This window comes from Muntiacus reevesi, chromosome 4 (genome assembly GCF_963930625.1).
Source record: "Muntiacus reevesi chromosome 4, mMunRee1.1, whole genome shotgun sequence".
Classification (NCBI taxonomy): domain Eukaryota; kingdom Metazoa; phylum Chordata; class Mammalia; order Artiodactyla; family Cervidae; genus Muntiacus; species Muntiacus reevesi.
This window is the reverse complement of record NC_089252.1, coordinates 44,126,884-44,142,079: the sequence shown is the minus strand read 5'-3', so window position 1 is coordinate 44,142,079 and position 15,196 is coordinate 44,126,884. Positions and strand designations below refer to the sequence as shown.

At 48.2% G+C, this 15,196-nt stretch overlaps 1 protein-coding gene across 2 annotated transcripts in view; it reads left to right on the top strand.

The window, feature by feature from the left end:
- The window catches only part of LOXHD1 (lipoxygenase homology PLAT domains 1), a 193,930-nt gene that overhangs the window by 81,395 nt on the left and 97,339 nt on the right, over positions 1-15,196 (top strand). For both annotated transcript variants that reach the window (XM_065935168.1, XM_065935167.1), the window contains exons 13-17: positions 2,320-2,474; positions 3,999-4,159; positions 8,605-8,681; positions 11,141-11,337; positions 13,850-14,042. In XM_065935168.1, coding sequence (XP_065791240.1) covers positions 2,320-2,474; positions 3,999-4,159; positions 8,605-8,681; positions 11,141-11,337; positions 13,850-14,042 — 783 coding nt within the window. The remainder of the gene's footprint in view (positions 1-2,319; positions 2,475-3,998; positions 4,160-8,604; positions 8,682-11,140; positions 11,338-13,849; positions 14,043-15,196) is intronic.

Genomic DNA, 15,196 nt, shown 5'->3' with positions numbered 1-15,196 from the left:
AGTGATGTTTATTTTTACTCATTTTGGCTAGGATTAGCTTGTGGGCTTGCCGAAACTGTGACTGAGAAAAGTGTGCAGGGTGAGAAAGAGGCATGGATGGAAGTGGTAAATAAAATAATGGGTGGGCCATGCATGGACTAAAGTAAGTGATGGATTCTGACTTAAAGCCTGCCACCAGATGCAGCTTGTTACTTTCCACTCACTGATAGGGTTTAGATATGAGTCTGTGAGCAATTGATTTTTTACGGTCTCTGTTCAGTCAACCTCTCTGCTAATGTTAATCTGATTTGCAGCCTCTCCCAAGCACTAGCTCACTGCCTCAGTTCCACCTCAAATCATCAGGCATTAGATTTTCATAAGGAGTGCACAACCTAGATCCCTTGCATGCTCAGTTCACAGCAGGGTTTGCACTCCTAAGAGACTCTAATGCCATCTCTTATCTAACAGGAGACAGAATTCAGGTGGCAATGCAAAGCAAGGGTGAGTGGCTGTAAATATAGATGAAGTTTCGCTTGCTCATCTACCACTCACCTCCTGCTGTGTGGCCCAGTTCCTAACAGGGTACAGACAGGTACCAGTCTTTGGCCTAGGGATTGAGGACCCCTGATCTAATAGGTATCTCAGATTTATAATGAACAAACAGAATTATTGAATTTTACCTCCAAACTTATCCTTCTTTCCAAATGTTCCTACTTTTTGGCAATGCTATTCACCTAGTTGCCCAAGCCAAAAACCCAGGAATCATCCCTGGTTTCTCTTTTCCTTAATTACCTATCTAATCTATCACTGAGTCTATTATTTCAACCTCAAAAATGTATCTCTAATCTACCAACTTCTCCCCATCTCCACTGCACCCCCAGTCCTAGGTACCCTCTCTCTTTTCTAGACTACCGTAATTATTCCACTAATTGTCCTCTCTGATTCTCTCCTTCATCCCCTACAATTGGCTCTCCACATAGCAACCAGATGCTCTTTAAAACATAGATCAGGCCAAGTTACTTCCTTGCTTAAGCCCTAGAATGGCTTTCTGTAGTACTAAAAACAATAAGCAAAGAAAGCCACATGTCTTACCTTGACCTGTCACTCATCACGGGCCCCTTTCTGGCCCCTGTTCACTTCTGGACCTCACATCATCCCCTCCTGCTTCCTTCACTCCAGCCACACCAGCCTTGTTCTCTCTGCTCCTGGAACATAGCTGCTCATCCCCACTTTATAGTCTCCGTACCCACACTGGGGCTTCAGTTAGCAGCACCCTCTTCTTTCATAGCACCTGTGGCTGGCTCCTATCACTAATATCTTAGTCCAAGCCCTGCCTCCTCATAGCAAGCTTTTCTGCATCTCTAAATCATTTTCACCCCTCACTGCCCTTCTCTTCACTTCTAGCACACTCTGTGGCATCACTTCAAGGTATTACCTTTGTTGTAGATATAACTCAGAAATTTCCCTGTTCTCAATTTATAATTTTACTGTCCATCTCTCCTCCCCAGTTTTCCATTCTCAACTCTAATGCAAGTGCCACAGAGCAAGAGTTTGTCTGTCTTGCTCATTACACCTGTCATAATGCCTTCCACCTACTAGGCTTAGGTTAACAGATAGGGGGCAAATGAATTAATGAATTTCACTTTGAAGCTTATTTTAAGTGGAAGCAAGGCTGTGATGTGCAGGATGTGGGCTGCCCTCCACAGTATATTTTCAATGTGGGAAGAAGCTTCTGCCCTTTCCTGAGCGGCTGCACTTTGTGGCTTTCTTTCTGCTTCTCTTCCTGGCATGTCCTTAGCACTGGGGAGTTCTGAAGAGAAGAGGAGGCTCAGTTCTTGTTCAAAAGAAAAGCTATCTTACTTTTCTTAGGAAGACAGGGCACATATGAATTGGAGAACAACCTAAGGCAAAATAAAGTCTAGTGGGTTGGAATGGAATCAAGTGCCAAAATGTTTGAATTAGACCCATGGTCCCCAAACACTGCCAGCTTCACCAGAGTCCCCTGGGGGAGCTTGTGAACAATGCAGTTTTAGGGGTCCAGCTCAAGAATTAAGATTTGAGAAGTCTGAGGCAGGGCCCAGGAATCGGAATTCTTATAAACATTTCCCATGGAGTTCTGATGATTAACCAGAAGCCGGACTCTCTGAACTGTCTGGGACAGAGATTCACAGCTGAACTGGCCCTTCATTGTCCTGAGGCAGCCGAGGGAAGGAGCAAGGTCAGCCCTGGATGACAGCTGGATGGAGGAGGGGAAAGCAGTGCTTAAGAGTGGGGAGCAGCAGGGCCAGCGCTGGGAGCAGGGGGCTGGCAGTCAATGGTCTCCCCCTCTCTACCTGCCAGTGGCCCGGTACCGCGTGACTGTGTGCACTGGGGATCTCGAAGGTGCGGGAACGGATGCCAACGTCTACCTCTGCCTTTACGGTGACGTGGGGGACACAGGGGAGCGGCTGCTCTACAACTGCAGGAATAACACGGACCTGTTTGAGAAGGGCAATGTAAGCTGCAGCGATGCGATGCCCCCTCCCGGCCCCACCCGTTCTTCCTTGGTCTTCCCTGCTCCGGGTAGAGCTGCCCGCTGGTACTGGGGCCTCGGCCATCAGAGGGGCTGGCTCTGGGGGAGGGAACCGGGAACCACATGCCTGCCAGCCACCAGGCTTCTAGGACTGGGAGCTGGAGAGCTACCCTAAAGGGATCACAGTCCTCTTCCCACCCCTGAGTTTTGAGAAGAGGGCAGAGCGGGAGGACTTCGGGGTGGGCAGGCAGGGAAGGAAGCTGGGCACCTTATGGTGACCTAGAGATCCCAGGCCTACAGGAAGCTGGGGCGTCTGAGGGCCCGCTAAAGAACACTGCCTTCTCCACTAGGCGTGACCACTGGAGGCACCTTGTTGATTTCCTTTTTAAGAGAAAAACCAAGAAAGATACTAAACGTGAAAGTGGGAGAACTAGGTTCTTCTGTCAGCCACATGACCATGTGCTGGGCATTTCCTTTGGTTTCCCCAGCCATCAGCTGGGTTTACTGGGGAGGCTGTGTGAAACAGCTGGGAGAGAGTCAGGCAGACTGGGGCCAGTCACTCCATTCCCTGAGCCTCTAAAGCGGGTGCAGGGTGCCTACCTGTGGCTGGCTGTTGGGAGGATGTGGGATGCACTGCCCTAGCAGATCTGGCCTGCAGCGCGGTGTGTGTGTGTGCTAAGTTGCTTCAGTCGTGTCTGACTCGTTACGACCCTACAGACTATAGCCCACCAGGCTCCTCTGCCCATGGGATTCTCCAGGCAAGAATACTAGAGTGGGTTGCCATGCCCTCCTCTGTAAAGAGCTGTGTGGCTGCAAAACTGTGAGGCCAAGGTTGGTCATCAGATGCAGACTTGATAAGCCTTGGTCCTCTCTTTCCTCTGCCATCCCTTCCTTGGCGAGGGCAGGGCAAGCCCCAGAATGTGAGTGGAGGTCTCCTTCCATCCTTTCTCATTCCTTTCTTGCTACATCTTCTGACTCCTGCCATGAATCCCACCCTTGAGTTCCTGTCCCCAGGGTATGCTCCTATAGACTTGGCGACTTTGTAGCCCCTGCTGCTTTGGAGAGAAAAAACTGAAGTTAACAGAACCACTGGTTCCCCCCAATCATTCCCTTTCTCAAAAGGGCCCAGTGTCTTTCTGCAGCAGAGCGCTAGAGGAGATTAGCCAAGGAATGAATTCACAGTGAATGATTAGTCACTGATGACAGCTTGATGTGTTAATCCACCTGGGGGATTTGCCTTTTCAAAGGAGATGACAGGGAATGGCTCTTGCTCAGCCAAGAAATGCAGATCTCAGTTGTTGAGAACTTGACATCAAATGATGTTTCAGTGGGAGAAATAGGGGTGGAGTGCAACCTGTTCTTTATGGGTAGCTCCTGGCCCACCAGGGAAAGACCAATAGCCCAACCCGTCAGCTATGTCTTGTAGGATTTCTGGGCTTGTATCTTCCCTTGGTGTTTGGGTCCCAGGGGAGCCACCGTCCATCTGGCCCTGCTGTCTCCCCTGTAGGCCGATGAGTTCACCATCGAGTCTGTCACCATGCGGAAGGTGAGGCGGGTGAGGATCAGACACGACGGCAAAGGCAGCGGCAGCGGCTGGTTCCTGGAGCGGGTGCTGGTGAGAGAGGAGGGGCAGCCGGAGAGCGACAACGTGGAGTTCCCGTGTCTCAGGTACACCAGACCCGCCAGCTTTGATCTTCCCCAGCTCAGGTTACAGGCCTTGGATTCTTCTGTCTTGCTGAGGTGTGGAGTTATGGCATCTGCTGTCAGAACTTCTCTGCCAGGATCAGGGAGTGGTGAACATCTTAGCTATGGTAGATGTGTGTGTTTATGGGTGAGTGTGTATATGTGTGTACATGTGTGTGCATAGTTGCACACTTTTGTGAGCCCGGGGAAAGAGTAATAAAAGCTCCAGCAGACTGGCTTATCTATTTCACAACGTCTCACGCTGAAACTGGGCTGAAGTGTCTGAAGCTGAAAGAAAGCAGCTATATTTGGAAATATGTGTTAATATCTTGCAAGCATTTAGGTGGAAACTGAAATGACAAGTCACGGTTTCCTGTGCTGCTGGGGAGGGCCTGGGGATGGAGAAGTGGTGGAGGGCAAGAAGGGAGAAAGGTGGAACTTTGCGATGGCTGAGGATGGCTGAGGATGGTGGTCCATCCTCCCGGTTCGTCCCCATGAGCGCTCGGCCAGGGCTGCCCCACAGCGGTCTCCAGGTCTGTGGGAAATGCCACAGTGACCTCAGCAGGACAATCAGAGGTTGATTGAGGGGCTCCGACCAGCACTGCTCACTCCCCCAAGTTTCTCCCTTCCTGTCATCAAAGCCAAGAGTTTGTATCTTCATGTCTTAGATTCACAGCATGAAAGCTCATGGGAAACATAACAACTTAGTGGTCAGCTAATTTTTTCTTAATTGAAGTATAGTTGATTTAAAATAGTGTGTTAATTTCAGGTGGAGAGCAGTGATTCAGTTATATTCTTTCAGATTATTTTCCATTATAGGTTATCAAATATAATTCCTTGTGTTATACAGTAGATTCTTGGTGCTTATCTATTTTACATGTTGTAGTTGATGCTAGATAACAGCCAACTGATAGCAAGGTCCTAGAGATCATGTGCTTGGGGAGGCAGGGCTTGAGAGAGGGATGGGAGAGACCACAGGGTCACCTGCATTGACCTGGGAGAGGGGGCAGTGTATTGGTAGAGGTGACCATGGTTTAGGGAAGCCTGAGCTCCATGTCAGGAGAGCTGGGGAGAAGGCAGTACCTTGGCTTCATTTGAGGTTATCTGAGGTTATTGATATTTCTCCCTGCAATCTTGATTGTAGCGTGTGGCTTCCTCCAGCCCAGTATTTCTCATGATGTACTCTGCATATAAGTTAAATAAGCAGGGTGACAATATACAGCCTTAACGTACTCCTTTTCCTATTTGGAACCAGTCTGTTGTTCCATGTCCAGTTCTAACTGTTGCTTCTTGACCTGCATACAGGTTTCTCAAGAGGCAGATCAGGTGGTCTGGTATTCCCATCTCTTTCAGAATTTTCCACAGTTTATTGTCATCCACACAGTCAAAGGCTTTGGCATAGTCAATAAAGCAGAAATAGATGTTTTTCTGGAACTCTCTGGCTTTTTCAGTGATCCAGCAGATGTTGGCAATTTGATCTCTGGTTCCTCTGCCTTTTCTAAAACCAGCTTGAACATCTGGAAGTTCACGGTTCACGTTTTGCTGAAGCCTGGCTTGGAGAATTTTAAGCATTACTTTACTAGCATGTGAGATGAGTGCAATTGTGCAGTAGTTTGAGCATTCTTTGGGACTGGAATGAAAACAGACCTTTTCCAGTTCTGTAGCCACTGCTGAGTTTTCCAAATTTGCTGACATATTGAGTGCAGCACTTTCACAGCATCATCTTCCAGGATTTGAAATAGCTCAACTGGTATTCCATCACCTCTACTAGCTTTGTTCATAGTGATGCTTCCTAAGGTCCACTTGACTTCACATTCCAGGATGTCTGGCTCTAGATGAGTGATCACACCATTATGATTATCTGGGTGGTGAAGATCTTTTTTGTACAGTTCTTCTGTGTATTCTTGCCACCTCTTCTTAATATCTTCTGCTACTGTTAGGTCCCTACCATTTCTGTCCTTTATTGTGCCCATCTTTGCATGAAATGAAATATCAATAACCTCAGATATGCAGATGACACCACCCTTACGGCAGAAAGTGAAGAAGAACCAAAGAGCCTCTTGATGAAAGTAAAAGAGGAGAGTCAAAAAGTTGACTTAAAGCTCAACATTCAGAAAACTAAGATCATGGCATCCAGTACCATCATTTCTTGGCAAATAGATGGGGTAACAGTGGAAACAGTGGCTGACTTTATTTTTCTGGGCCCCAAAATCACTGCAGATGGTGATTGCAGCCATGAAATTAAAAGATGCTTACTCTTTGAAAGGAAAGTTATGATCAACCTAGATAGCATATTAAAAAGCAGAGACATTACTTTGCCAACAAAGGTCCATCTAGTCAAGGCTATGGTTTTTCCAGTGGTCATGTATGGATGTGAGAGTTGGACTCTAAAGAAAGCTGAGTACCAAAGAATTGATGCTTTTGAACTGTGGTGTTGGAGAAGACTCTTGAGAGTCCCTTGCATTGCAAGGAGATCCAACCAGTCCATCCTAAAGGAGATCAGTCCTGGAGATCAGTTCATTGGAAGGACTGATGTTGAAGCTGAAGCTCCAATACTTTGGCCACCTGATGCGAAGAGCTGACTCATTTGAAAAGACCCTGATGCTGGGAGGGATTGGGAGCAGGAGGAAAAGGGGACGACAGAGGATGAGATGGTTGGATGGCATCACCGACTCGATGGACATGGGTTTGGGTGGACTTCAGGAGTTTGTGATGGACAGGGAGGCCCGGTGTGCTGCAGTTAATGGGGTTGCAAAGAGTCGGACATGACTGAGAGACTGAACTGAACTGAACTGGCTTCCTTTGATAGGTTCTGTGGCCAGGAGTTACCTCCCTCTTGGGAGTATAATAGGAATGACTGCAAAGATTAGCACCAAGACACAGACATATGGGGTGACACCCTGGACAAGAAGCAAGTATCTTGGTTTCCCTGTAGCCCTGGAGAACATTGAGAGTGTCTCTTTTGTTGCCATCAGCCCAATATCACAGACCATCTTGAGTACTGGGGCCTGGATAACTCCTACTTGCACAACTGTGATTTCTCAGGCTGGGTCTCTGTGCTCAGTGGAAACAGTGCTTTTCAGGCAAATTTGTCCAATGTCTTTCCTGCTGGCATTTACTGTGGCCCACTCCAATGTACTGATGAGTTATAGCCATCAAGCCCCCTCCCTTCAGGGTGCAGACCCAGCTTCTCCTTGTTGGCAAATCTCATTCATCCTTGAGAAGTCAGATCAGAGTCTCTTCACATGAGCCTTTCTCATTTCTCTAAACTTCTGTTGCACTTGATTTGGTCCAACATTCGTCCTTGTCTTGGTCTCCATCCAGCACCTTGGCCAGTCTGTCCTGCCTTCTTCTTTTCTTTTAAATTAATTTTTATTGGGGTGTAGTTGCTTTACAATGGTGTGTTAGTTTCTGCTGTACAGCAAAGTGAAATATATATATATATATGTATCTCCCCATTTTTTGTGGTTCCTTCTCATTAAGATCACCATGGAGCACTGAGTTGAGTTCCCTGAGCTAGACAGTAGGTTCTCATTAGTTATCTATTTAACACATGATATCAATAGTGTACGTATGTCAATCCCAATTATTAAGTCACTCAAGCCTTTTTGGACTCTTCCAAATGCCTAGCCTTGGACTAGATGTGATGGAGACACTGTCCTCAAAAATTTCACTGTCTAGTGGGTGATGTAGTCACAAAGAGTCAGACACGACTTAGTGACTGAACAACAAGTAGGTAATACCAACTTATAGATAGACGACTATAAAAATAAGCTAGTTAAGTGATGCCTAAGAAAGAGTTATTTATTCAATAGAATTAGTACTTATTCTATGTCCTGTCTCCTTAACTAGACTGCAGGATCTCTAGGGCCTGGGCTATCTCTTATTCATCATAGTATATCTTTTCTTCTCCCCCACCTCCCAACACCACAGAGCGCCCTCAGCACAGTGCCATGCACATGATGAACTTTTAGAAAAAGAGCTAGGTTTTTTTTATGATAATGACACAGGTGTTCATGGCTTTTAGGACAGACTCTTTACCATGATAACTGAGGTTCCACATCAAGTGACCCTGCCCCTTCTCCAGCCTCATCTGCCAACCCTGCAACATTGGCTCGCTCCATTCCATTCCACTCCACACTTGCCTTCGGTCTGCTCCTGGAGGCTCTGTTCTGTCCCAGCATATTGTTCACTCCGAATGCACCTCCCTCCTCTCCTGGTTAACTTCTCATCACCCTCCCAGTCTTACCCAGTTATCACCTCCGCAGGGCAGCCCTCCCTCCCAGTATGGGTTGAGATCCTTTCTTCTGAGCTCTGGTAGAACCATTTTCTTTTGCTGAGTTCAGAGCTCTGGCCTCCCGGTGAATTGTGTGGTGATTGATCATCAGGCTGCCCCACTCAGGGAGCTAACGGCCCTCGTTTGCCCACAGGTGGCTGGACAAGGATAAGGATGATGGGCAGTTGGTCCGAGAGTTGCTGCCCAGTGACAGCAACGCGACATTGAAGAGTAAGTGGTCCAGAGGACAGGTGGTGGGTTGGCCTGGGTGGGACTTCCCTGGCTACCTAGAAACCAGCCCTTGGAGAAGGCACACACCCTTCACTTCTCTCCATGAAGGCAGCACTGCAGAGGGTGGGGAGGAAGAGGCTCTGAGAGAGGACCTGGAACCCTCTGTCTGAGCTCTGCACAGCCTCTCTACGGGCCTGGATGTGGGGCCCTGGATGCCTGTGGGCTTCTGTCAAGAGTAACAAGGGTAGTAACACTGGCTAACGCTGCCCGGCCCCCGGGTGGGTACCTGTCATTCAGGACCTGGAGAGGATAAACACGTTTGGCAGGGGCTGTACAATGAGGACCCTGTTTTTTGATGCTGAGAATTATCCTAGAGGTCTTACAATTTTCCTTACTGGTATTATTTCTTCAAGAACCTTGACTTGTTCATGAGTCTTAGACAAAATTTAAAAGAAATATATCCAGAATCCTCAATAATACCAACACCTGGTTTCTTTTCCAAGGCTTCATAAAACTGTTAATCTCCCAGCCGTGTCTGACTCTTTGAGACCCCATGGGATCTTCCCGACCCGGGGATCGAAACTGAGTCTCCCTCATTGCAGGCAGATTCTTTACCGCCTGAGCCACCAGGAAAGCCCCTAAGACCTCATATTTATCACCTATTATCTGCAATTTGCTATCTGACCTCAGGAAGATACTTAGCTCCACCAGATCTGCATCCTCACCTGACAAATAGGCATAATGACATCAACTCCACCGAACTTCCAAAGTTATTTCTGGGCTCACATGAATAATAAGACCTCATACTTATCACTTTTTATCTCATGTGAGCCCAGCAAGAACCCTGGAAATCAGCAGAGCTAATGTTGTTATGCCAGTTTGTCAGGGGGGACCCACATCTGGTAGAGCTAAATATCTTCCTGAAGTCAGATAGCAAATTGCAAAATTGAAATTCTGCATTCTGAGAACAATGAATTACAGAATTTAAGAGCTGGAGCAGTTCTTAAGAGATGAAAAAATGCCTCCATTGGACACAAGTCTCATGCTTGTGGCAAGGAGTGCCCCTAGGATAGCCAGGTCTGCAGTCAGCCATGGAGCTGGGCCCAGTGCCCAGGTGTCTCCATCTTCCTGCCCATCCTTCCCACTCCAGCAAGCCCTGCTGCTCCACAGGGACGGGGTCCTTCAGGCTCCCTCTTCCCCAAGTCAGAGCTTTTGAAAGGATGTAGATGAAAATGGCATAAGGCAGCGGTCTTTCTCTCAGGTCCTGCTGTATCCTTACAGCCAGGACAGAAGCCACCTCTTCAGGTGTGCCCGGGGGAGCTGACCTGGACTGTACGCACAGGTCTGGCCTCCTCCAGGGCCTGAATGGTCCGTGGGGTTGTCACCCAAGAGCTGTGCTTAGCTGCCTCTCTCTGAGTCTTTCTTGCCAGCGCCAGAAGGCCCTGAGACGGCTGTGAACCGCAGGCCTTGGAACTAGCATCACTTGCCTTTCCAGTGCGTCACTTCTCATTCCCAGGACCCACGCCCTGGAACAAGGCTATCGGACCTGGGTTCATGGCTCAGACTATCCTAGGCCTTGCCTTTTATCCTCCCTTGTGGACAGATGACACAGACCTTTCTGGGTCACAAGACAGAGTAATATCTGCATGGCATTTTGGGTGAGAAAAGACTTCGGGTTCACATTAGGGATTTACTCATAGCTGATTCTTTTTTTTAATATCTCCAACTATTTTACTTTAATATATAAACCTTAATACATAATAGTTCAGAGAAAGCAATTGTGATTATTTCAATATCATGCCAGAAATATTATTTGATAAAACTCAGCTTCTATTTCTCAACTTAAAAAAAATGTATACAAGCTTACTTTCTTAAATGATTGTATGAAAACACCACTCTCAAATTTAAGGACTAGTATTATGCTTAAGGATGACTGCCTAGTGTTTAATGGTAGGCTGGCTCCTTCTGAGCTGTTGCCATCTTGGGCCAAAAACATCATCTTCTGAGGCTCAGATTCCTCACCTGTAAAACCGAGGTCAGAACACCCAGCAATAATACCATGTCGGTAACGTGCTATATGTTTTCTGCCAGGCGGTAGAGGCTTCCTTTGCCTTGGTTTCTTCATCCATCAGACGAGAAATTGAATGCGTATTTGCTTTAAATCCTCATCTCTTACATTTTAGTATTCTTTGCATGCCTTCCTGTTCTCAGCGCATTCACACTCTATGGGGCAGACGAAGCAGGAATCAGAATTCTGATTTTGAGATGAGGGGACTCCAAAAGATGGTAGGAGCACCACCCCCCACCCCAGTCTCAGGGCTATGTGAGGAGGGCAAGAGCCTGGGCCCCCGACCCCCAGCTGAGCATCCAGCCCTGGCCATCGACCTCCTGCCCCGAGCTCCCTGCAAGCTCACCCGCGCTAACCCCTCCCTTCCCGCCTCCTGCCCTGGACTGTCCAGACTTCCGCTATCACATCAGCTTGAAGACGGGGGACGTCCCTGGGGCCAGCACAGATTCCAGAGTCTACATCAAACTCTACGGGGACAAATCTGACACCATTAAGCAAGTTCTTCTCGTCTCTGACAACAACCTGAAAGACTATTTTGAACGTAGCCGAGTGGATGAGTTCACCCTGGAGACCCTCAACATTGGAAACGTAAGTCTCTCTCCCAAGACCGTGTGCAGGTGTCTCACCTCTTTCCCTGAGTGTATCTCCACATGGGTGCACACACACACATACACTTGTGCACACACACACATATACACACACTCAAGTACACACACATACATACACTTGTGTGCACACACACATACATGCACACACACACACACTTGCACACACACATACATGCACACATATATACACACACTCACATGCACACGCACATATACACATAGACACACACACACATACATGCACACACACATACACACACTCTCACGTACACACAGGTGAACCCATTTGAAGGGGAAAAGTGCCCACTTGGCTAGTGCAGTACTTTGTTTTCCAGCTTTGACCTAGAATCGCAGGAGGCATGTGAGCAGTGGTCAAGCTTCCAGATGCTCTCTGGGGCTGGAACTCATGTTCTTAGTCCGGCGTTTCCTTTCCCTCCGAAGCCAGGACCAGAGGGGCCTGGGCCCTAGACCCTGGTGTGCAGGAAAGGAGGAAGAAGGAAGGAGGGAGGGCTGTAAAGAGGGGCTGAAAATGCTCCCCAGTTCCAAACTGGCGTGTGTGTCACAGTGCCACCCAGAAAGCCGGCCTCAGTGTGAATTCCCAGGCCACACCTGAGAGATTCTGCCTTAGAGAAGATATGGGTCCCCACCATCAGCTGACTGCTGTAAGGGGTCTAAGCATTCACCTGGAGAAGTGTGGGTCTGCCTGCCTGTGCTCAGTGCTGGAAACTTTTCTAGAAGTGTCTGAGCAGGGCTTCGTGTTACCACCTGTCCCTCTCGGGGTGAGTTGTGGAAACGGAGAGGGTTACAAGCTCCCCTTTGCCAACCCCTCCCCACTTGGTGAGCCTCACCTGATTTCAGGTGCTCTGGGGAATGATTTCATGTCAGTCATTTACATCTTGAAGCTCCTTAGCTTAAATCAAGATTTTCCTTGATCAAGCTGTATTTACATTTTAAGCTGAATTAATAATTGTAGACTGAAATGCTGCTTCCTTGACTAAGGATTTCTGGCAGCAGCCAGCAGATAAATGAGACATCCGAGTGGTGGGGAAGGGTGTTTGGGTCCTTCTTGTGTTTCTGAAACCTGCTCAACAAGCAGTGTGGCCAAAAGTTGGGGAGTGTGGGCTTGGGCTCCCGACTGCCTGGTCTGAGGCCCAGTGTTTCCACTTACCTGCCATGTGCAAGTTACTTCATCTCTGTTTGCTTTGGTTTTCTCACGACTATCGAGAGGGATTCCAGTGGGATTGTTATTAGCATTAACTGTGTTAGTAATACCCACACGCACGTATGCACTCAGTAAACTCTAGCCTCAGTGACTGAAGGATTGCCCATGTCAGGTTCTGGCCGCTGCGGGACTGACAGATGATCCCTGCCTTCGTGGCATTTTCTGTCACATCAGGCAGAAAACACCTGTTCCTGTCTTTCCTCTGTCACAGCGCCAGCCCCACAGAAAGATGACGAAGCTCTCCCGTGCTCCTTGGCCCACACCCTAAAGGCTCTCAGACTGTGTCTGTAGACGTAGCTGGATTCCAGGGGAATGGCCTCCAGGCGCTCAGCTGTGATAGGTTTCCATTAGTAGAGGCAAACAGGAGCTCAGGACGCAGAAAAGTGAGAGCAAGGCTTACAGGAATAATTTTCTAAATCTGGCCTTTGGGCAACAGACTCACAACTAGCACCATCCCTCCAAATCATCACAGAAAGAATCCAGGGGGCTGGAAGGGATCTCAAAGGCCATCTGAGAATTCCATCTGATGTTAGAATTGGCTTGGATATAGCATGTCAAAAAAACAAAAACATAAATGTCATTCAAACACTGAAGAACGAGGTACATTTAAGGATGATAACATTTATGTGCTCATCTATGACATCTGTGGGCAGAGATTAACATAAAATATAAAATAGCAAAGCAACTGAACTATAGTGTTATTGAGAAAAATACACCTTGGTTCTAAGAGTGGGAGGAGGCACTGGACACAGAATGACAGAGCCCCAAAAGGTTTTCTGCATATTGTCACCTGTAGGATGGCTGTGCCAGAGAAGACGTGCAAAAACATGTACAACCGTGTATGGTGTAAGGCAAAAAATGCCAAATCACCAACAGGGCCACCAGAAGCCGATGGTTAATAGTTTGAACGTTTGCTTTCTTGTGCAGCCACCACATTCTTAGGACGTCCACTGCCTAGCATTCAGTACATACTGGAGCTTTCAAAGCTCCGCCACACCTGTCCCCCCACTTGCTTCTCACCACATTCCTGGGAGGTGGGCTGAACTAAAGACAAAAGGACAGAGGCTCCAGGCTGGAGAGGTGGGGTCCTGGTCTCCTGGCTGGTTGAGGGCAGGCCGACCTGGGACCCAGCCCTTCCTGCTGAGCCTGCATCTCCTCAAGAGCTGGAGACCCGGCTGAGTGGAGTCACTTGCCCTGGTGTTTTGGGGGCGTAAGGATGGAGGCTTCTACACCGGCCCCTTGCTCACATGTATCTCGTGTTTCCTTCCAGATCAACCGGCTGGTGATCGGGCACGACAGCACGGGCATGCATGCCAGTTGGTTCCTGGGCAGTGTCCAGATTCGCGTGCCCCGCCAAGGCAAGAGGTACACCTTCCCTGCCAACCGCTGGCTGGACAAGGACCAGGCTGACGGGCGCCTGGAGGTGGAGCTCTACCCCAGCGAGGTGGTGGACATCCAGAAATGTATGGAGGCAGCCGTGACGGGACTGTCAACACTGCTCCCCATGGGGTGGGGCAGCGGGGAAGGAAGAGGGATTGTGGGTGACTTGGATCTTGTCTCAAAGTGGGAAGCTTCCAGTTGCCCCTGGCAGGGTTCTGGGAGGGAAAGGGGGCTCCTTCTACAGATGGGGAACCTGAGGACTCGGTGGATGAACCATTGTTTTCTGGGAGAAAGGCAGCAGATGACTTTATTGAGAAATATACCTTCTTGGCCTTGCGTACAAGAGGAGCTTGAGAAATAGTTTTCCCCCTGGGAAGACTAGTGAAGAGATAAGCTGTTTATGCATTCATTTATTCAATATGTGTACGTTGACTGTCTCTCAGTGCCGACACTGCCCTAGGCCTTGTAGAGACAATCATGAGAAAAACAGATCAAAGCCTTTTCCTCATGGACTTCATGCTCCATGATGGGAGGCAAAAAATAAATACATAGTATAATGTCAAGAAGAGCTAGGAAGAAAAGGAAGCAAGATAAGGGGTTAAAACAAAATAGGGAAGAGGGAACTATGTGGACGGGGTGGTGACCTCTCTGAGTGGAGGTGAAATTCAATGTGATCTGGCTACCTATTGTACATGATGTGAGAGCCATCGATTAAGTAGGGGTTAAAGAAACAAGAGGTTATCTAGAGGATCATCAGTCCAAACCTGGTACACACAATGTCCCTTCCCTCACCTCTGCATTTTTGTGTCTATCCTGAAAGCAGCCATCCTAGACTTGCTGCCACAGGAAGGTGCTCTGAGAAAGAACCCACTATGAACTCACTGCTGCTTCTTCCAGAAAGCCTTGTGTGAGAACACTGTGTCCGTCCTCTCTCCCCATGTAACCTGTAAATTCTCTGAGGACTGTGTCACATACACAGGCTTTGTAATGGTACCTGCTAGTGTGCAGAATCAAATCCTCCCCTCTTTTTATGAGTTAAAACTTGATTTCCATCAGAGCAATACAGATACTGGGCTTCCCTGTTGGCTCAGATGGTAAGGAATCTGCCTGCAATGTAGAAGACCCAGGTTCAATCTCTGAAGCCAGATTGAACCCAGGTTCAATCTCCAGGAAGAACCCCTGGAGAAGGGAATGGCAACCCACTCCAGTATCCTTGCCTGGAGAATCCCCATGGACA